The sequence below is a fragment of the Paralichthys olivaceus genome, chromosome 13, assembly GCF_024713975.1.
Source record: "Paralichthys olivaceus isolate ysfri-2021 chromosome 13, ASM2471397v2, whole genome shotgun sequence".
Lineage (NCBI taxonomy): Eukaryota > Metazoa > Chordata > Actinopteri > Pleuronectiformes > Paralichthyidae > Paralichthys > Paralichthys olivaceus.
Window position 1 is genome coordinate 18,113,388 of NC_091105.1, and position 21,598 is coordinate 18,134,985.

Below are 21,598 nucleotides of genomic sequence, written 5' to 3' on the forward strand. Positions count from 1 at the left end.
GTTATCCACTTCTAGTGAGTCCCATAAGCCTTTAGCTTCTGTTTCACCTCACTGAACATTTTGTATTTTGCTTTTGGAGGCGTCTGACTGGTCACCCACTTCCACTGTGAGAAGCTGCTGCAGAAACTCATCTCCATTTATTAACAATTTGTCTGACTGTGGACTGATATATGATATCTAAACTGTTTCACATTACTTTATAAGACTTTTCATCTTTATGCAAATTAACAGCTGGTTGTTCATCTGTCAGATATTTATAGACCTCACATCTGCTTCTTGTGCTGAGTCTAACCCAAACTCCTGTTTTACTGACTGGGCTCCAGGTTTACTAACTCCTGTCAGTTTTTACAAACCTATATTGTGAAGGTATTGTATTGAGTTTAGTATGTATGAGAACAATACAAAATAGTTTATAATGGTATCTTCGATAAAGATATGATCATAGTTTAAGACAACTGTATACATAAATGCTCTTTTTTATTTGTCATATATTAAATATGTACAAATAAAAGTAAATATGAAAAATAAAATACATATATTTCACAATGTCTTAAATTGATATACTGTATACTATACATACACGTTTTAGCTCATTAACTCCCAGATTAGGATTATGAATAAAATGAGTACCTATTTGATCAAATATTTCTATCATCATGTGAGGTACTGTAGGATCAAAACTGACACATTTATAGTTATAGTTAGACCTTCTTCTTTGACATTTCTTAAAATAGCACTTTTTGATATTGAAATATGCTTAACAACATATCCTAATGTGGAGGCTGATGTGAGACAGCAAACAGAAATGCAGATGAGTATTTATGAGTAAGCTTGTTCCTCTAATAAATCAGAGAAGGACAAAATCAGTCCTGGGAGCTCACAACTGTCAATCGATACATGAACACATTTCACAAAGCATTTTATCTTACCACAAAGAATAATACCAACTTCCACTAAAAGTTTACTCAAAGCTGCTGAGATCAACTTTCACTCAGGAAAGGTGAGAACTCTTGAGCTAGGCTCTTTTGCTATGGCTGACTTCAGTTCTCATGGTGAGCTCGCTTGCTATAACCACATGATCAGAGACCAGTCTGTGCCAGTTAAAACACATGCACAGTAATGTAATGTAAAATAAAACATTAATATGGCACAAATGAAATAATAACATATCAACTGTTGTTCAAACAACAAATATATCAATTCAGTTCACTCAAGAAAATAAAAACAATGTCATAGAGTCCAATCTAATTGGCAGCATATTAGACAAAATGTCTGGCATCATATAACATAATGAACAAAATTGATTCAAGTGGCTTCATGGCAATCAAGGTGGGTTTATTATGGATAGTCCCAAACACATATGAAACCCCAGCTGGACACAAGACCTGCTGCTGCTCCTATCCAGTGTTTGAAATAAAACACTAAAATAAATATCTGCCTCTGGTGTTACATCCGAAACAAAACTTAAAGCATGGGAAGAAATAAGTTTTCAATTAAATGCAGCTTTCCAACTTGGATACTGTGAGAGGAGGTTGTACAGTCTCGGAGAGAATGCAGCTTTTAAATGAGCAACAGGTAGGCATGATAACATATCTTAAATAAAACTATTATTTTTGTCATGATTTTCATGAAAGCAAATTTAATAAACATATTGGTTTTATTAAAATATGTAAACAGACAGTTTTATGATTTGTTGATGACAATGATTATGTTTTTGTTGAGACGGAGGCTCAGCACCTGAGGCCCTTTCTCCATCTTCTTCCATGGTGTATAGCGAGACAAGTCTGGAGAGTTGCGGGATCCTACAATACAATTAGTTATGGAGGCGCATGGGTGTCGGTATGTTTACGTGATGATTGCAATCCTGACAGAAGCATTGTGTTGTGATTTTTAATGAAAGCCATCAAATAGCAGAAGGCCATGGCAAGCAACAGCCACCCATGAAATATGAATGCTCACAGTTTAATAGGAAATGTTTTACTGATGCTATCTCTGTCTTTCTCACTCATTGAGGGTAAATCAAGACCCTGCTCCTGCTGCTCGTCCTCTTCCAGCTGCTCCTCTTCCCCTCCTACGCACACATCCTCTCCTCTTCCAAGCCTCCCTTCCTCCAGCTGCTCCTCCTACCATGGCTCCTCTCCCTCCTGCTGCTGCTGGAGCTGGCAGTGGATCATTACCCCTGATGGAGCAGAAGATGAGGTTGGATGAGGCTGATTATGAAAATTAAAGAACTCCAACGGCCAACAATTTGAATCTTGACAGCATATTAGACTGTTTACTCAAAGTGTGACTGATCCCTGTGAGTCCACTTTGTTCCATGTGACAAGCTACTTGTTTGTCATCTTTATATTCATCATCATCATCATCAACATTACTTTCCTGACTTTCTCCGAAGGTAGCCTTTCACACATGAGCAACGCAGTAGGAGATTTCCACTAAGATGTGTTCACAACAACACAGACATTTCTGCTGGTTCAGGTGAGGGGGGGGTGTAGCAATTAGAAACAGGATCGTATTCATTCTGCTCCCATGTTTTTGTTTCACCAACACTCTCTTGACGTCTTCCACATTTATGGCTCTGCAGTTTCCTCCACAGATATTTGTTTAGTTTTAGATTTTTGGTTTCATTTTTGCATCTGTCTTGCATGAGAAACTTCATCAATATGCACATGCACATACACATACACATGCAACCCCTCTGGAGAATGTCCAAAGGATCTGTGGGGTTCAGTGTACGTCTGAAAGCAGCTCATGTTACTTCTTGTGTGCTATAAAACATATACCATAGTAAAATAAAGACAATACAAGATGAGAAGCAGAAGCCAACTTGTATTGGCAGTTCTGTAACTGTCAAACATAATTTATTCTAGGCAGTAGCTATGGTTAAGCTTTTGAGTTACAGAAGGAGGAGTGGTTTGTTGCAAACTTTAGCAACATATTGCTGTGAGTGGCAGCTTCCTTTCTGGCTGATGATAATGTGTAGACCAGAGTCATGAGATACCAAAATGTATTTACTGACCAATTTATTCAATTTATTTATTAGTTTTGCAACAGCCTAATGTGAGGACTGACATCCCAATATCTTAACTTTTGCAATGCATGTTTCTCATTTGGCTTTAATATAATAATAAGAGCAGATGTAGACAAATGGACAAGAGGCAAACATATGACAACAAGAGAGTCAACTATATTAGTTTATGAAACTGTCTATGCTGCACAAGGAAAATACAATAAAACTACACTTTAAGTCATATTCCCTCATCAATAAGTCAGCATTGTCAAATGACAGTTCCTAGTGTAACATGAAAAGTCAAGAATAAACAAATGTTATTTTTAAATTTTTTCCAAAGTGGTATTTTAATCATGCAGATCCAGACAAGTGTTTTTCATCTCTTGCACATCCCACGTCTCACCATAAATGAACACAACATTAAAGTGCCCTTTAAACTGTCATGTCATGGCCTTTAACTGTGATATGTCCATGGGGTAATCACAAGGATCAAAGACGGTAAATTCCCCCCAAAAAATCACCCGAGATTTTACTCTGGATTTTAAATCTAATTTAAAATAGATGGAAAAAACTGTTTACATTCCAATCTGGAACATTTTCATAGGTAAACACCAATAATTTTGACCCAACAGCTTGTGAGTAAATACACAAATGCACTCGCAAATACACACACACACACATGCCCACATAAAATATCAGTTAGCTTTGGGGAACTTGTGAGGGATTATCAACATCAAAGTCAATAGAAATGTCAGCCTGGCTATCTTTGGAAATGCCAGCAACCCTTTGCATATCCGCACCCAGCAACCAATACTATGCACACACACATACACACACACACACACACCTGCCCCTAGCAGAGGAGGTGATTAAAGCTGCTCTGGCGAGTGTGGCTTTTGATCTCTAAACATACTGGAAAGCACTTTAAGGCAAAGCCCAGTTAGGCAGCAGAAACAGATGACATCACACCCAATCAGGGTCTCCCATAGCACCTCGAGGCCCCTCCCTGCAGCAATATCAACTAGATTAACAGGATTAAGCAAATAGGCCCAGCTCAGGTCGGCACTCAGGGTGAATGTATTAGTTTAATTCAGGCATTTTCAGGTCATCTGAATGAGGTGCATGGACTATTAGTAGGTAACACAGTCAGGAGGTTGAGCATAGGTTCCAGCAAATGTTAATGTTGGATGCTATGAAATACCAAGCTCAAGGAATGCTGTGAAATATCTATGAATATATATATATATTCATATGATTTGATTTTTGAGTAAACTTGTGCACATAAAGTACAAACATTTCTCAGTGGATGCACAAAAACATAAAAACATTCTTCAGGCCTCCGTACCCATAGCACACAACCGGTAAAACTCTAAGGAGATAAACTACAGGTTGTCAGAGGGTTCTCATCACCTATGATTATCAACAGCTATTATTAACAGTTCATTTCCTCAGCAGGATAATTGATCAGTTCCTTGACATAGCTATCTCTAAGTATAATAGAGAATTAGTTTGGAATCCTTCACTGATTGAGAACAAAAAACATTTAAACCAGTTTCCCAGTTAAACAGCCAAGCTTTTTTACTGAGGGAGACCTGCTTGAGCTTAATGCTGAAACCATGGTGACAATTAATCTCTTTCCCAAATGTAATGGAAATCCTACCAATAGCTGTGGACATTGCCATCTCCAGACAAATGAGGCAAAGCGTGATGAAACCTGTTTCATATGTTATGGTACTTATGTGCACAGCCTGTAGAGAGTCTGAAAGGATCTAACAGGCCTCCTCATCTCCTCCCTGTTTGTTGACCTCTGACCTCTGACTTACTCATCTCCATCCACAGACCTTTGACAGGAGACTGTGGAGTTTCCCAGGCTGCCCTTGGACCCGCACTGCTCAGAGCTACCAGCCCCAATACAACTCCATCAAATATCTCCTATGTTCCCCTGCAGCTGCCCATCTTCCATATTCAATATGTCAAAATTAAATTAAAAAAATAGTGTGCAGATTATACAAATGTATAGCTGCACTAATCAATACTTTTTACACGACAACAAATTGATTAATGGATGGAAAAGGATTACTCAGTATGAAAAGCCCACAGAAAATGACACATACAGTTCCTGTAATCTTGATGGAGTGTATTAGTATCTTGGCTTTCAGCTCATTTTAGGGTTTTATGGACCACTTGTTATGATTCAGTCTAATCAATGTTGTTTCCAGGGACAGAAAAACCTCATCAGCAAACAGACAAATGAGTATCCAGCTGGTGAACATACAGTGGAGCATTTAGCAGCTAAATAGTGAGATGTGTTTCTCAGAGATTGGTGGAGACCAAAACAGGAGAGCAAATATTATTCATTATATGAATCCAACTGTATGCCAACCATGTGTGTCTGCTGGTCAACATTAAGCAGAATTGTGTTCTTATATACACGATACATGAGAAAATAATGAATAAATAACACCACAACATCTCCTTTTCCCTCTCTCTCTCTCTCTCTCTCTCTCATACACAAATGCGCACATACAGTATTTTATCTAAATTGAATATGGTGATATCACACAGCAGCCCGGGTTGGAAAATCCTGGGGTCTGCTCTGTGTGGCTGCTGTGAGAGTTTTTGGAGAATATAATTGAATCCAGGAAGCTGGGAAACCCAAATCCAACCAGAGTGGTTTAGAGTTCAAACAGGTTTACCATGACACTGCATGGAGCGGTGGCCCAGCTCCTCAGTTAATTAAAATGGACTATGAGAAATTGCTTTACAGTGGTGGTCATGGCAGGTCCAAGTACAGTCTAAATCATTAAAATCTCAGCGTCAGCATGTGGGGAGAGCAACAGTCCACATCCAATAACCATTTAATGTTTTAAACAGAAGAAGGCAGTGGAAAAGTGGATATAATATACATAATGTATTTTTAGCTGCATCAAAAACCCAAACCCAAGTCTTCGAACGTGTGAGGAAATAGGATTAGATCCGTGCTTGTCGGCCTTCACTAAGTTGTTGATATTCACAGTCACTCAGTGATGGGTTGTGAAGAGACAGAAACAGAGATAAGAAAAATGTTTATGTCAAACAGGATTAGAAAAGAGATTATAGGCTGCATTGGTCATTAATAGTGACTGGTGCAGCCAAAGACAGCAACAATTTTAGAAGTCGATACAAAAAAATTTGAAATATCCAAAAAGGGTTATCTGGAGGTAAAATTGTAGATTGGCTGGAAGAAAAGATTTTATAAGCCTGAAGGCCTGACCAGAACAACCAAAAATATAGTTGCTTACCCCGTGGGTGTTTTCCTGAGTAAGCAACAGGCGTTGGTGAGTAGGAAGAATTCCACAGCTGCAATTCAGAGCGGAAAGACTTCGAACGATCCCCCTCACCCTCAGGGCAGAAAAATATCAAATGAGCAACTGTATAATGAAAGGAAATAGTGCTTGCGCAGATTGATGAAGACTTCCTTCTCTTTATAAATGATCGGATCTAGATATATGGGTAATTTGCTGTTTGAGTGAGTGCAGAGATTTGGACGAGGTATTGTACCAATGGCCCTGCAGTTCTCAGGTTACAGGAGATGGATGAATGAGTTTCCTGTCATTTTGAAGAAGCAGGGCCTTAGGCCTGTGCTCCAAACAAACACAACACTCAGCTAGTCATAAGTTTAACAGCAGCAAAGACAGCAAGGGACGCTCCCACACAAACAGGATGTTCATATGCTAATGCTAGAAAACAACAACAAACATAAATCAAATAATTAAATGCATAAAAACATTGATAAACCTGTAGCCTTTTAAACTCTTGAATTATCTACATTTTCATTTTAAGTTTGAGAAGTTTGTGAGACTAGATTCAATACTGTGTCTCATTGTAACAATAATTGATTTCAATTTTATTCAAAATATTAAATCCATTCCTCAATTTAATAAACAATTGTGTAAACACAAACCAAGATAGTTACTGGATGTAACTCCAGCTCTATGAGCACCTACCAATCAGGGCGACCAAATAAACCCAGAAGACAAGCTGCTCAACTCCTTTCAAAACTGCGAAATCTATTCCAAAATCATTTGCTATTGGCTATCAATGTAAAGCAAAGGCCACAGGGATACATGTACGCCCAGCTGGACCCCAGCCCTGACCCTTTTAAGCCAGGAACAATAGAAGGTAAAAAAAATAGGTCCACCCAGCTAAGGGGTCATGAGATTCACCTGCCAGGCTGAAGTGAAGATGACCCCTATGTGGCAATCTCAGACGTCAGCCTATGCACTGAATGAGTCACAGAAACAGCAATCATGCCTCTGAGGTACAAACGTCCAAAGGTGGGAGAGGAGGACCAAAGCCTAGCCAAGCAGTTATCCACTGACACACCCGAAAACAGTGCAGACAAAGCCACAACTCCCCTGGTGGAATACGCCCTGAGACCCACTAGTGGGGTATCATTTGCTCTCGCAGGTCCAGTAGATTGCATTGCAGACCCGGGCAGAAGTAGCACTGATAAATCCTCCCATCGCCAGCAAAACACAGATACTTCCTTTGTTACGGCAGAATGAGGATGTGAACTATGCATCCAGTTATCCAGCTGGATGCATGCTGCTTTCCACAAGAGTGAGACTGTCAACTCCTCCAGTGCTGCGATCTCAGTAAAACAACACTTCCTCTGAGACAATAAAAGGCTTCAGCTTAAAGGAGTAGCCACATGAAGTGGATCTCTTCCAAAGATGCAGCATTTTCGGAGCATTTTTCCCTCTCTTTGTTACACCGCAACACAAAGGGACGCACTGTCCAGGAAAATGCAACATGGGAAATGTAGATTAAAAAGAGCATCTGGAAGATTTCAACTCAAATTGATTAAGGCAGACTGCTGAAACTTCATACATGCATGGACTCAATTCAAATCTTTCACAAAAGGACTGGGAATTTGGGGCGAATCAGTTCTTCTTAATGTATGAGCAGGGGGAGAAGGGTTACAGCAAGAGAAACTTGGTCATATCTTAAAACTCTTGGCTAAAGTTACAAATTGTGGTTCAATAAAACAAGTAAACAATAACTTGAAAAGCCAAAGATTGTTTACACTAGTGACACAAACCCAGGGCTGTTCCAAAGAAACGCTCAGTGATGCAACAGCATGCTGGTCTTACATGGAGAAATAAAACATGGAGAGTTTTATTTCACAAACATTTATTGTTATTAAAGGTTTTGGGTACATATGTTTGTGATGTTATATCCACCCTCCCTCACCTTCATGTAGGGTCCTGGTTCCACTGGCAAACAGGAAGTGGGAGATTCCAACTCCATTTATGGAGAGGGGAATCTGGAGTGTACCACATAAAAGCCAGTCCAGAGGGGTGTTTTGAATGATATCACAGAAATGCTCTTTTAAATGCCCATCTAATATAATAGTGTGATATTTCTGTGACAGGCTAGGTCGGGTGAAATGCTGATGGGTATATATATATATATTTCAATGTCGTATCTGATAGAGATTTGTTAATTGATGTTGGTCACTATGGTTTGTCTGGTAGGAGGGGCTTCCACTATAAAGGCAGTGGGTAGATGCTCCTCAGGGCGTGGAGGACGTGTGGATGAGAGCCCATGAGAGAGTGGCTTAGTAACAAGTATTTGACTTCAGTTTGAAGAGTTTTGTTTATTTGTTTAGTATCTTTTCAATTTTCTTTTCAACTATGTACATTCTCACATTGTACCTGCACGGGACTGGTAACTAAAATAAATTTAAGCACCAGGTGAAGATCTCGCATCATGTCTCCTTCTTCCACCATGGGGCACAATATTACAGAGGAAATAAGGATCTAGTGGTTTACTGTGTCAAACAGAAAGGTCCAGGAGGATGACCACAAAGGAGAGAGAGGCTGCTCTAAGACACACACACACACACACACACACACACACACACACACACACACACACACACAGCTTCCCTTCAGTGTCTTGGAGCATATGTTGAGAGGAATTGTGAAAACCCCTAAAAATACATTCTTTTTAGGAAATGCCTGTGTGCACTCACAAAATAACAGGCTGCATGGAAATCAACATAGTGTTCAGACAAAGGAGGCAATAAATGTTTCAAACAAGCTGAAGAATGGAAAATATCAGTTCATAGCTAAGAATCTACCAGGCTGTAGGTCTGGTGTGAAGCAGCCTGGCACTGTGTTTTTCTCTTTCTTTTCTCTGGGCTGTGGCAGAGTTTCTCCTCACCAGAGCTAATGATGGCCTCATTTTCAGCCAAGATTTGGAAGGAATGGGAAATTCTATGTCTGTCTTGTGAGGGGTGGTTATATTACTGGGACAGCACCAATAAAGGCTGGCCTGGAATTCCATGTCTTGCTCTCTCTTCCTCTGAAGTCTCTCTTTCTTTTCTCTCTCCAGGGCAAAGAGAGGGGCTTGTCGGAAAGCATGTCCATCTCTAATAGAGGAGACATAACTAAATAAATAGGTCTTTGTTTGCAGAAAATCACTGACTACTACGTATGCTATGATTCGACATCCACCACCCCCCACCCACCCCTTGACAGCTGTTGTGTATGAATCAGAACAGTCGCACTGCAAATTGTTCACTTCCAAAGCCTGTGATGAGGCTGCCAGCCGTACTCTGGCACAGTCTTCTGGTCAGACTCGCACACACTGTTAATACACGCACAATCCATATCCCTCCATCCAACTTCTTCCTGCTCAGCCAAAAAATGATATCTGAAGGATAAAGCTTTGTGAAGGAGGCCGGCTCTGCCCTCCTCTCATCTCAGGCTGGTGCAGGATATTGGGCTGCAATCCCCGTCTGGAAAGTTACTGTAGTCCTTTAATCACAGTGAAATTCCATTCACTTTTTCATGGAACTTTAAAAAAGTACTTTGGCAGGGTGGTTCCAATATTAAGCATAGAGTTTCATGCTCAATGTTTAAATAAATGAGACATAAGCAAGAAATATCTCAGAAAACATGTGACGTAAAGATATAAAATGGTCACAACTTGAAATTATGTTCACTAATGCAACACCCATTCTAAATGTGCCTGTTTGGAATGGGCTTTTGTTTGGCCTGTGGTGATGCTGGTTGCAATTTTCCTTCTGAAACTATAAAAGTGACCTACAGTAATTGACTGCTGGAAAGAATCCTGAAGCTGCAGCACCGCTTCTGCACAAAGAGCTGTTCACCTGTTCAAAGTTTAGTCAAGTTCAACCCAGTGCGCAGAACCACAAACTGGAGCATCAGTTCATTGTCATGAATACGTTGTCGTCATCAACAATGTCACTTGATGAGTCCCAGCTGCCACGGCTACAGAGTGCGGGTCCCCTGTTTATTCAGAGTTTATTAATATTGAACATAGAGCAAGTCCAAATTGCACCAAATTTAATACTGTTCTTCCTTGGGCCTTTAATAATACATATGCCAAGTGTGAGCCAAAAAAATGAACTGTTCGTGAGGTATGCAAGCCACAGACAGAAAAACATCTCTGGAATTAATAGATTGACCAATGACTGCTTCTTTCACATGCTCTGGAGCTACTTCAGAATTATTTCTTTTCCTCCTTAAACAATTCTACAATATACTGTCACTGTACTTTTTTTATTGTTGGTGTGCTGGAGGTCATTTGCAGAGCTTTTTATGGTGCAAAGTAAAGTTAAAAAAATGTCATCCTACCTGGTTTATCTGCAGTGAAGCCAGTCCAAGGCAGTATATTAAAAAAAAAAAGTTTTGTTAACCATTTAACCTTTATCTTTAAGGAAACATGTTTGTTGTTTCCTGCTTTTAGGCCCATGTGATGACTGCCTGAAGAGATTGTTGGAAACTGTAAGAAACTCAATAAGTCATTATTGTTTAACTGTAATGGGGTGAAAAACTAATTCTTAACATTTCAATCCTAAGGTCCTCCACAGAGGACACAAACTGTTTTCATCTGCTGATGGACTGAATGAATGAACACTAACTGTCCAACTTGGTCTGATCATTTTCACAACCCAATCATATTTATAATCCGTGGTATGTCCAAAATAAGCAAAGATCTGGAACCTGCAAAGAGATTCAAACAGGACTGTTGATTCTCAGTAGCATCAGCAGTTCTACTGACTCTGCCACTTTATTGGGAGACAGTTGCTGCACTGAAAATGTGTGAAATTCAGATAAGGTTAGCCTTACGAGTGAGTAACAATCCTAACCCTTGTCTGTTACCTCTGCTCTCTAAAGGTAAGTAACTACTGTAAGTAATTAAGATCCATCAACAATCTATGTTGTTACCTCATTCTATTGGATTGCCATTAGATATATACTTGGCCAATCTACATGGAACAATATGTGTGGAAAAAATGTCACAGTTCCAAACCAGACAGGTTGTAGCCATCAGCCAATAAACACAGGAAACAGTTCTCATGCTGCTCCAGACACCTGTGGAGGGCAACTGAAAAACAAGAAAAGCAATAGTATAGAGACACAAATGGCTACAATAGCATTTCCTGCTATTTTTCTATTTTGACCTTTTTGGTTGTTGTTTTCTGGAGCTGTACATACCAGAGGAGGGAGAAACATTAGCTGGAGTGAGTCCATGTCAATCGTATTTGGAGAAAATGTGGATACAAAACACTTTTGAATGTATATATATATATATATATATATATATATATATAAATGGAGTTTCAGATGCAGATGCTTGTTGCACTGGATGATCTGACACTGACATATTGAGGAGATTTTCAAACAAATGTGTCTAAAAGGTTGCTGGTTTTCAAATCAATGGACTGTTGAAAAAAAACAATACTTCAGAAATAACTTATCATTATAAATGATATGTAACTGCTCACAGCAACATGTTTTTCCTTTTTTTTTGACCTGAGCAGTTGCTTGCACTATAAGATATTAAACAAGAAAGTGAAGTGACTGCTGTGAGATCACGTCTATGATCCCGCACTCCATTTTGGGTATGAACATTGTTATGGAATGAGTCATTTATCAAGGTCTAACCCCCACCAGTGTGGTTCTCATTACCCCTGCCATAGCACTGACTGTGCTGGCACAACCCCACCCCTGCTCTTCCCCTTTGGTAGCACACACACATACACACACACACACACACACACACACACACCAGACACAAACACACACACACACACACACACAGGGGTGTGGATATTTATACCCAGGTCTGTGTTTCCCATTAGGGTGGCTGTGCCTCAGCTCCACCACACAGTGCTCACATGGGGAAATGGAGCACCCGGTTCGATCTTCAACATTAATGCAACAACAGAAATCTTTCTGTGGTGAGAAGGATCAAATACATAATTTTCACTTACTTCATATAACATAAGTGTAGAAATGTATTGTTCAATTAAAAAGGAGGATAAAGCAGCTAAATTGTAATACTATGTGAACCAAGACATCAAATATGGAATATACTATATAATATACTTCTGTATTCATATCATTAGATTAGCCTATTGGTCACGCTGCCTGACCCTGTCTAAATACACTCACAAACAGGCAAAGAATGGTAAATGGTTTGTATTTATATAGTGCTTTTTTAGTCTTGATGACCACTCAAAGTTCTTTACATGCCATTCACCCATTCACACACACATTCATACAGTGCATCTATTAGCAGCACATTTTCTTGCCCAAGGACACTTCAGCATTCAGATGGGAAGACAGCCGCTCTCCCCCTCAGCCACAGCCGCCCAAATAAGTTTTTTCCTTGTTAGAGGATTCAGAATGATAAAAAATACCATAAGAACACATTGATTATAATGATAAGGATTTACTCACACTGATGTGTGCAGAACAAAGAATGGAGGCAAGTTTACAAGGTTTAAACCCAAAAGCTCTTAAATAGAATGGATGAGTCAACACAAAGAAATGTTTTCAGAGTCCCAGGTTCCGCTCGATGAGTTTAAATCTCAGAGTTTCGATCCAGTTGGGTGAGTGTGCTGACAGAGAGGTAGACAGGAGTCCAGACATGAATGCAGAGGTGGCAGAGGAGGCTGGCTGAGCGTGGCAGATTATGGCAAAGGCAGCAAGTTTCAGGCAGACAAGCAGAGTAAAAAGATTTCAAAAACAAACGCACTCTCTCAGAATCTACACCATCGCACACTTTAAAAAACTTTTATTATGATTTGAGCTGAAGAAGAATTGCCAACCAGCAAATATTATAACACCACACTGGCAGTAGCAGAAAAAACAAGTCTGCACTTGGGTTTATCTTAATTGTAATGCTAATGGTATGTGAGCACAAGCATGTAACTCTTGTCTCTCAGCGCATGGAAAGAAGGGAAACGAGATAAAAGGGGAACAGGTGAAAGGCAATGATCTGACTTGTGCAGCATAGTCTGTGACATATGTGGGTGTATGAGTGAGAGGCAGCCTAAGAAGTATATAAAACAACAGATCCACAGATGGAGACAGTGAGGTGGAGTTCACAGCATCAGGCAGCATGGTGTCAGCTCATTTGCCAAGATGCTGCTGCTGCAGGAGCGGAGCGGCAGCAGCACACAGCTGACCTTGAGGCAGTTTGAGATTCAACAATGAGGAGTAAAATACAAATCTCTTGGGGGCGTAAAAAAGAACAGTGGGGGTCCGTTTTCCTCAGGTCTGCAGTTCTTATTTATAGCTCATTCCACTCAATGTCAGGGGTACCCACATGCGTTCAAAAGATCTGTTTCCTGTATAAATAGGCAACGTGCATGTAGAGAAAAAGAGGCTGGCCACTTGCAATTATGAAAATTTAAAAGTATCATACCAATATTGATGTTTTATTGTTTACAACACATAAAGTATATTTATATTATTGTAACATGCAGCTGCTTCCAACCTGACTAAGGTTATTAATTACCTTATGAAAGTTTCTTTAGTTGTGGAAATTTCTGAGATATTTCTATTTCTGTGTAGAAACATAATCCAAGATATAATCCGAGGGAGAAAGTTTAGCACTGGGATTTGTTTGCCCATCAGCTGAGGAAGACATTTCTGACTAACAAACAAACAAATCCTGTTGATCGTAATCCCCCCTCCAAAAAAATGTATGTACTTCATACTTTAAATTTTCAATCATATATTTGTATAGTCTAAATGACCCTGTTCTACATTTTTTCCCCTTGTATATTGAGCTGTGCGTGGCAGCTGCTGATTGGACCAGAGACCGACGGCACTCACTTTAAAATGAAGTCTACTGATGGAAGCTTCCCTTCACTTTCTTGCCTCCCAACCAGAACCATGCTGAGCTGTTCTGCCACGTGACAACTTAGTGTTAAATTTATTGCAAATCTCCTCTTAATGCAGCTCCAGTCTATCTTGTGGAGGCAGGTGAGATTCTTGTGGTTTAGGTCTATTAATGGACAGTGTTACAAATGTTTTTTTTTTGGTGTTTGGGAGAAAAAGGGAGTCATTTTTTAATGCTATGCTTGAATTTCCATAGGTTGTGCATGACAGTTGTCTCACAGCTTCCTCTCCACAGACAGAGACTCTCACAGAGGACTTTATTGGAGACACTGTACTCTGTCTACTCTCAAAACAGCTTGTTCTTTATGTCTTGGATTCAGCAAGATGTTCTGAGATCCTGTTCCATATCGACCTGACTGCATCACATAATTTCCGCACATCTGTTGGCTGCATATTCATGCTGCCGATCTCCTGCTCGACCATATCTCAGTTAGGTTGTACTGGATGTATATCTCGTGACGGTGGAGGTCACTGACGTGTACTGAACAAACTGTCCTGTTCATGAAACCAGTTTGATAAAAAGATGAACATGGTCAGCAACAATAGTCAGACTAATGAGTGATGGTATTAATGGACCAATCCTTGAAGACATGATACATCCTGGAGACGTCACCAGTCTATCACAAGATGAAGATCCCAGATCAGCAGATATACTCGAATCAGACTGTCTGGCACCAGCAATCAAACCGAGGTCAAGGTCTCTGAGATCACGTTTTTCCCCATTGTAGCTATACAGGCCTCTAGAATTAAAGAGGGAAATATTGTAACGCAACATTGTCTTAAAAATATATGGCTCCATAGCTGCTCAATGTGTCTCTATAGTTTCTCTGTATGTCTGTGTGCTTTTTTTGTCTCAAGACAGCTGCTTGTTGTGGCCAGAAACAATATTATGAGGGGACTGAGAGTAATCAACACTGTAAAGCTGTGGTCCGAACAGAAAAAACCTAGCTACCTACCTATTCATTTATTTATTCAATAAATATCAACCTTGAGGCTGTCCTTGATCAAACACTAATTTTCTTGATTAATGTGCGGCGACCGGACACCTCATTCAACACAGTGGCATTTTTAGATAATTCCTGAAATAACGAAAACTCCGATAAAAGCCTTGGAATTATCATGTCCCACTGGCAAGAAAAAAAAAATCCTAGCTGCAAAATGAGCTACTGTTTGAGAATTGTTTGTCTTTATGCAACAGCCGCCAAGACACGGATTCAGCTGCCTGATACCCAGAAGCATGACATATGTAAAACAATATACTGCATGTTCATATCCAGATTGTACAGTGGAACCAGATGTTAGTTAAGCTCCTGAGCAGAGCAGGACTGTGAGCCTCTGACCCAACCACAGCTTCAGTTACAGGTTACTATGATGTGCACATTAGTAGAGAGAAAAGTCTTAGAACAACAAACTCTTTCCACTGTTTTCCTTTTTTCTATCCACTGGATCTCCCAGTATTGAAGATTAATTCCACTTGGGAGTTGAAATTAACAAGAGGCTGTACACTGGTGGTAAACTTGTAATGAGATCCGCAGCGATTGATTCTTTCTATGAAAGAGGGGCAGTTTTCACAGTTGTCATATGCATGTGTCAATCCATGTCTGGACTCAAAGGCCTGTGTGCTTTTACAGGCTGTGAAACTGATAAAAGGCCAAGCAGCCTGGAACAATGACCATGGTAGATGACCCGTGAACATGGCAGCCACTCTAGGGTCGAAAGATTTAAAGCTTTAAAAAAAATCGTTCTCTGCACTACATTAGCCAGTCGAATCTGTTCCGGTAGTGAATGTGTACAGCCCTTTGGAATTTCCTATTTATGCTTTCTTAATCTTCTGCACCTTCTTTCAGAGGGAAATACTGTATTTTGTATTTCTCTAGCTAGTTAGCTTGTAGCTTCTGAAATTGGAAACAGTTACAACATAAGCACAGTTCTTACATATAGCTGTTTAAGTAACAAAACAATAAATGATAATATAAAACCCTGATTCTGCTTTTACTTTGGATACTTTAAGTGGACTTAGCTGCTATTTGTGCTCAGGTAAAACTTGCATACTTTTAGTGATCTATTCTGCACCCTGTGTTCTCTTTACTTCCAAGACTAAACCCTGTAGATTTTTCACCACTGCTGCTAGAATAACAAAATAAAAAAAGTTGCCATCCAACAGCAAACTGTTTAAATTGTGCCTCGCCTCCAGTCTTTAAATTAATCTATACCATGTTTATCTTAAAGTGAAAAGAAACCAAGTTGACCTTGGTATTGATGTTCTCATTCTAATTTGATTTCCAGCTTTAGGGTTGCTGTTTGCTGTTACGTTGCCCATATTGGCCTTGGAGCAATCACTTACACTATATCATATTTTATATGCAAGAGATGAAAAATTTGTATAAAGTACCACAAAGTACAAAACTAAACCACAGTGAACACCAGGCTTCAGCAGATTCACTTAATCAAGTCAACTTAGTACCTTGTGAAGTCACATTCTTAGAGGAAATCATTTTGTACTTGTGCTACTGTCCCTCTTCTGTGGATCAGCAAAATTAAAACTGAAACACACTAATGATTCATGATCCAAAAAGATTATACAAATGAAAATCCCTACTTGATTTGTGTCATATTAGCTTCATGTGAAAGCATCTTCACATAGAGAAAGGAAATACATTTTGTCCTTTCCCATCTTTTATGAAAAATATAGGAATAGTTTAAAAATATCTTATAACTTTTTGGTAGTGAGGTGATTTGAGTTTTGTACATATCATACAGACATATAAAGACAATATAAGTATAGAATTATATAGAAATCTGCCAAACAAGCAGGATTGTGTTTCTTTAGCATTTTTACGGAACAAAAGAAATTTTACAAAGGCTCGACAGTGACAAGGGTGAGACTGTTTTTATTCTCATAAAGAAATGTAGTGTATATATATTTTTTTTCTATAAATATAAAGGTTCTCTTCATAGCAAATGCAAAGGAAATTACTTCAAAGCCATGACTATTGTAGAGCCGTCAACACAATGAAAGGATTATTATGAATCGGAAGCACCATGTGGAAGAGCATTTGACAAGAACACAAGTCATGATGTGTGTGTGAGCTGAGCTGCACTGACAGCAGCTGCTCTGCATTTCAGCACAAGGCTTCCTTTCTCCTGCAGTGGAAGACATGCAAGCTGCTGGCTGCTCTTCAGTCCCACAGTGCAGACACACAGCTACGCTCACCAGGATCATATTACTCTGCATGCACATCGACCGGAGTCGCCTCGCAGCAATAACTGACATATTCACCTTCCAGGTTAAGATCATATTCTTGAAAAATAAAACAACAATTCAAAAACATGTTTTGTTACAAACATATGTGATATGTGCAGGACAGACAACCTCTCCGAGGATTAGCTTGACAGCCACATTCACAATGCCATGTTTCAGTCTGGACACCCCCTAAGGAAATTCTATTACTTCTAATGACCGTTACTGAATTACAATAATTGTAAAAATGCTTTCAAAATGTGCCATGAGGATTTTATAAGTAGATTACCTAAATAAAATAAAATAAAACAATCATGCAGGTGCATTTACAGCTCAGTATCTGAAGACATGACCTAAAGTCACCTCTTATGCATTGACACATAAAGCAATACCAGTGTTGCTTCTTTTCAAAACTGATCTACCTTGACCCCAAAGTTACCAATATAGCTGACATTCCACGAAACTCTATATTTTTTCTACACCCAAAAATATCTCTAACTCTACTGTGATGGTGGTTTTGGGGGGTTTCCCTGGCAGTAGTCAAAATTGTTGCACATCACAGCTATGCATCATTTACAGAACCTGTAGTTACAGATTCATAAAGATGTCAATAGTCAATTTACTTATTTACTTATTATTTTCTATGCCCAAGGTCATGTATTGAAATCGTTTTTTTTTGTGAACTGACAATCAAAGAGCCCAAATTATTCAGCTCATCCGTGACCAAAACAAAAAGCAGCACAATTCTCACATCGGAGAAACCAGAACCTGTGAGAGAAATGACTAAAATAATGAATCATTTATCAAAAAATAGTTGCAGATTATTTCACAGATCAATGAATTTACCGATTATTTCAATTCCACACTGAGTTCACATTGTGAACCTATTTTTGCTCACACTACTTATTTGAATCCATGAAAATATGTTTTTCTCAGTGCTTTGCTTTTATAGAATATTGTAAGAAAATGTGAAATTGAAAAAATATTGACAAATAAAACAAACTGTAAAAGGCTCAAAGGGTGTCCAATGATTTTACATAGCACTGTATGCAGAAAATGGTACAAGTTATACATGTGGTTAAACACACAGAGGTCTTACGCTTCGTTGTTTTCCAGTTTTGTATTTGAAGAACTCAAATTTCCACTCCAGCTGGTTTTATCTAAATTCACTAAATACAAATACACAATGTGCTAATGCTGTTTAAACACTGTTGTTAATGCACAGTGTGTTTGCATGTTTTAGACCTTCACTTTCATTACAGCCGACATTACAGTATCCTTTTGTTTTCTTTCCTTTCAGAAAGTCCCTGGATCCTGCTCCTTTCCTCGCAGTAAATAGATCAAATGGTCACTTCATATGTGGGAATTTTTTTTCCTATTTCAGTCAAAGCTGCCATTGTTGTGTCAGAACGCAGCTTATTTTCAATTTGGTTTGATTTGACACGTGCACTGTAATGCAACGACACATTTTTGAACAAAATAGAGTTCAGCCTTGAGGGACACTATGCAGATTTTCATATCTTACTGAAAAAGCTGTTTCAAGGACAGCAGGAAAAATGCTATAAAAATCTCAGTTAAAAAAGACACAATCTAAAGGATTAAAACATGCAACATCACTTGTCTGGTCCTTCAAACTGTCATGAATACCTGTGTTTTATTTGGAAAGGAATGTTTTAACCGTCACGACCTGAGCTACAGGCCACCACCATCTGTCACAATGACTCACATTCACAACCTGTGCACCGTCGCTTGTCCCAGACTGCTGACATTTCCCTCCAGACCCAGACAACTGCAGCTCAAACGTACAACAGACACACTGCAGCTGGTTAATCAGGGTGAAGGATGAGGAGGCAGCCACGAGGAAGCACTTGGGTTTCACGGGACTCTGCTCAGAATAGACCCCACTGCTCTCAGGCAGTTCACTGATCAAAGAAAATGCTCCCAGTAGTGTCCACAGTGAGTCCGTGAAAAAAATGTATTCTTTGAAAAAGAATCGTATAAATCTTTAAATACAAATATATACTTACAAAAATCTCACAAATGTATATGTACATTTAAAAAACATACCGAGTGTCTCAAAGACAAATCAGATGAAAATAATAAAGAGGATTATCATTCAGTTTGTCAGTCTGTGTGTGGTAACACCACATTACACTGTGGTCTCCCCCTGTTTACTGTTGGCCAGTCTTGTGTAAAACCTTCTCCAGGAGTTGAGCGTTTTCCCAGACCAAATCCAAAATCCGGACGTGATGCCCACAATGAGCGTCATGAGATACTTTATCATGAAGACAGTGAAGTCCGGGCTCATGTTGGGGTGGTTCTGGACAGGACATGGCACAGCGTATGTTTTACACGTCTGGCTGATCCACGTCCTCTCCCACTGCTCTCTGAAGGCCTGCTCATAGAAATTGCAGGCGATGACGATGGTGGCCGGCACGGTGTACAGCACGCTGAAGATCCCTATCCGCACCATCAGCTTCTCCAGCTTCTCTGTCTTGGTGCCGTCGTGCTTCATGATGGTCCGGATGCGAAACAGGGACACAAAGCCCGCCAAGAGGAAGGAGGTTCCGATGAATAGGTAAACAAACAGCGGTGCCAGGACAAAGCCCCGCTGGGCATCCACACTGTTAATGCCCACAAAGCAGACGCCACTCAACACATCTCCATCTACCTGCCCAACAGCCAGGATGGTAATAGTCTTGATGGCGGGCACGGCCCAGGCTGCCAGGTGGAAGTACTGAGAGTTAGCCTCAATGGCCTCATGGCCCCATTTCATCCCTGCTGCCAGGAACCAGGTGAGAGCCAAGATCACCCACCAGATTGAGCTGGCCATGCTGAAGAAGTACAGCATCATGAAGAGGATGGTGCAGCCCTCCTTCTTAGTGCCCTGCACCACAGTCCTGATGTCATTATCAAATCTGTCATTGCACACCACCTTGTCCTCCAGTAAAAATCCAGTGATGTAGGCGATGGACACCATGGTGTAACACCCAGAGAGGAAGACAATCGGCCGCTCTGGGTAGCTGAAGCGTTTCATGTCCACCAGGTAGGTCAGCACGGTAAATAAGGTGGAAGCGCAGCACAGCACTGACCAGATGCCAATCCAGATTTTGGCGAATTTGAGCTCTTCCTCGCTGAAGTACATCATCCCGTGGGATCTCTTAGGTTCGCACGGGGCACCGCAGTTCTCCTGCCCGAGGAAGCGATAGTTCAAATAGGGGGGCACGTGAAGCGAGGCCGGGCACCTGAACTGACCGCTCATGGGGTCTGCCGGTGTGCGGTCGGTGGGGTAGGGAGCGGGGGGCTCCGGCTCTGTGCGGTCCGACATGTTCTGGCCGACGCACAGCTCCCCGGCGCCGTGCACCGGGAAGGACTCGCACGCCAGGCTGTCTGGCCACTGGAAGCCGAACTTATTCATGAGCGCCTCGCAGCCCTGGCGCGCCCGCTCGCACAGAGAGCGGCACGGCGGCAGCGCCTGCTCGAGCACCGTGCACACGGGCGCGTACATGGAGCAGAGGAAAAACTTGAGGTCCGGGGAGCACTGCACCTTCACCAGCGGGTAGAACTGGTGCACCTCCAGCCCCGCGTCCTCCTGGTTGGTGTGACCCAGCAGGTTCGGCATGATGGTCTCGTTGTACGCGATGTCCGTGCACAGGGGAATGGAGATGGGTTGACAGAACCCGTGCTCCGGTATCGACATTCCTCGGTCACTGTACTGCCCGTTCACTCGGAAAATCCCCACGTTCAGGAACAGAAGACAACACGACACCGCCAGGAGCGCACGCAGGAGTCTGTTGCGCACCATGTTGACGCGCGTGTCCACCGCCGCACTTTGTATTTGTTACTGAACTAAGTTGCGTTATCGCAGCAGGCTACTTCCCGAATGCTCTTTGTTGGCGTTTCTGAGCAACGTAAAACAAAAAGCAGCTTCTTCCACGGGATCTCCAGCAGTCCCCCTCCCACCGGCTCCTTCTCGAGCCTAGCTCAGGAGACGAAATGAAATAAAAATCCACAGGTTTTAATCACAAACGCTGGAATCAACAAAAACAACCCATATTCCTCCAGGAAAGCAGCCTCCAGTGTGCGCGACGCGGCGTCAGTCTGCTGCTCCAACCTGTTCTGCGCTCCCTCACTGCG

General features: G+C 40.8%; 1 protein-coding gene and 2 long non-coding RNA genes across 5 annotated transcripts; 1 reads left to right on the top strand and 2 right to left on the bottom strand.

Annotated features, from left to right (window-relative positions):
* Positions 1 to 1,314: 1,314 nt before the first annotated feature.
* On the bottom strand, positions 1,315 to 8,144 carry LOC109632108 (uncharacterized). Its single transcript, XR_011245940.1, has 2 exons — positions 6,292 to 8,144; positions 1,315 to 2,179 (listed from the first exon to the last, which is right to left on the bottom strand). It is a non-coding gene; the product is annotated as an uncharacterized lncRNA (long non-coding RNA).
* On the top strand, positions 2,194 to 5,043 carry LOC138413566 (uncharacterized). 3 transcript variants are annotated; one of them, XR_011245943.1, is made up of 2 exons: positions 2,194 to 4,147; positions 4,850 to 5,043. It is a non-coding gene; the product is annotated as an uncharacterized lncRNA (long non-coding RNA). The 3 variants fall into 3 exon arrangements; XR_011245941.1 differs by having other exon boundaries at positions 2,194 to 4,143; XR_011245942.1 differs by having other exon boundaries at positions 2,194 to 3,645.
* Positions 8,145 to 17,091: 8,947 nt separating the features above from the next.
* fzd1 (frizzled class receptor 1) lies at positions 17,092 to 21,589 on the bottom strand. The gene has a single exon (XM_020091283.2). It carries the CDS (start codon positions 21,264 to 21,266, stop codon positions 19,611 to 19,613), a length of 1,656 nt encoding a protein of 551 aa, XP_019946842.1. The 5' UTR covers positions 21,267 to 21,589; the 3' UTR covers positions 17,092 to 19,610.
* Between the last annotated feature and the right edge of the window lie 9 nt (positions 21,590 to 21,598).

What these genes read in the sequence shown, in the direction of transcription:
- fzd1 (XM_020091283.2), bottom strand. Translation starts at nt 21,266, where the DNA reads ATGGTGCGCAACAGACTCCTGCGTGCGCTCCTGGCGGTGTCGTGTTGT.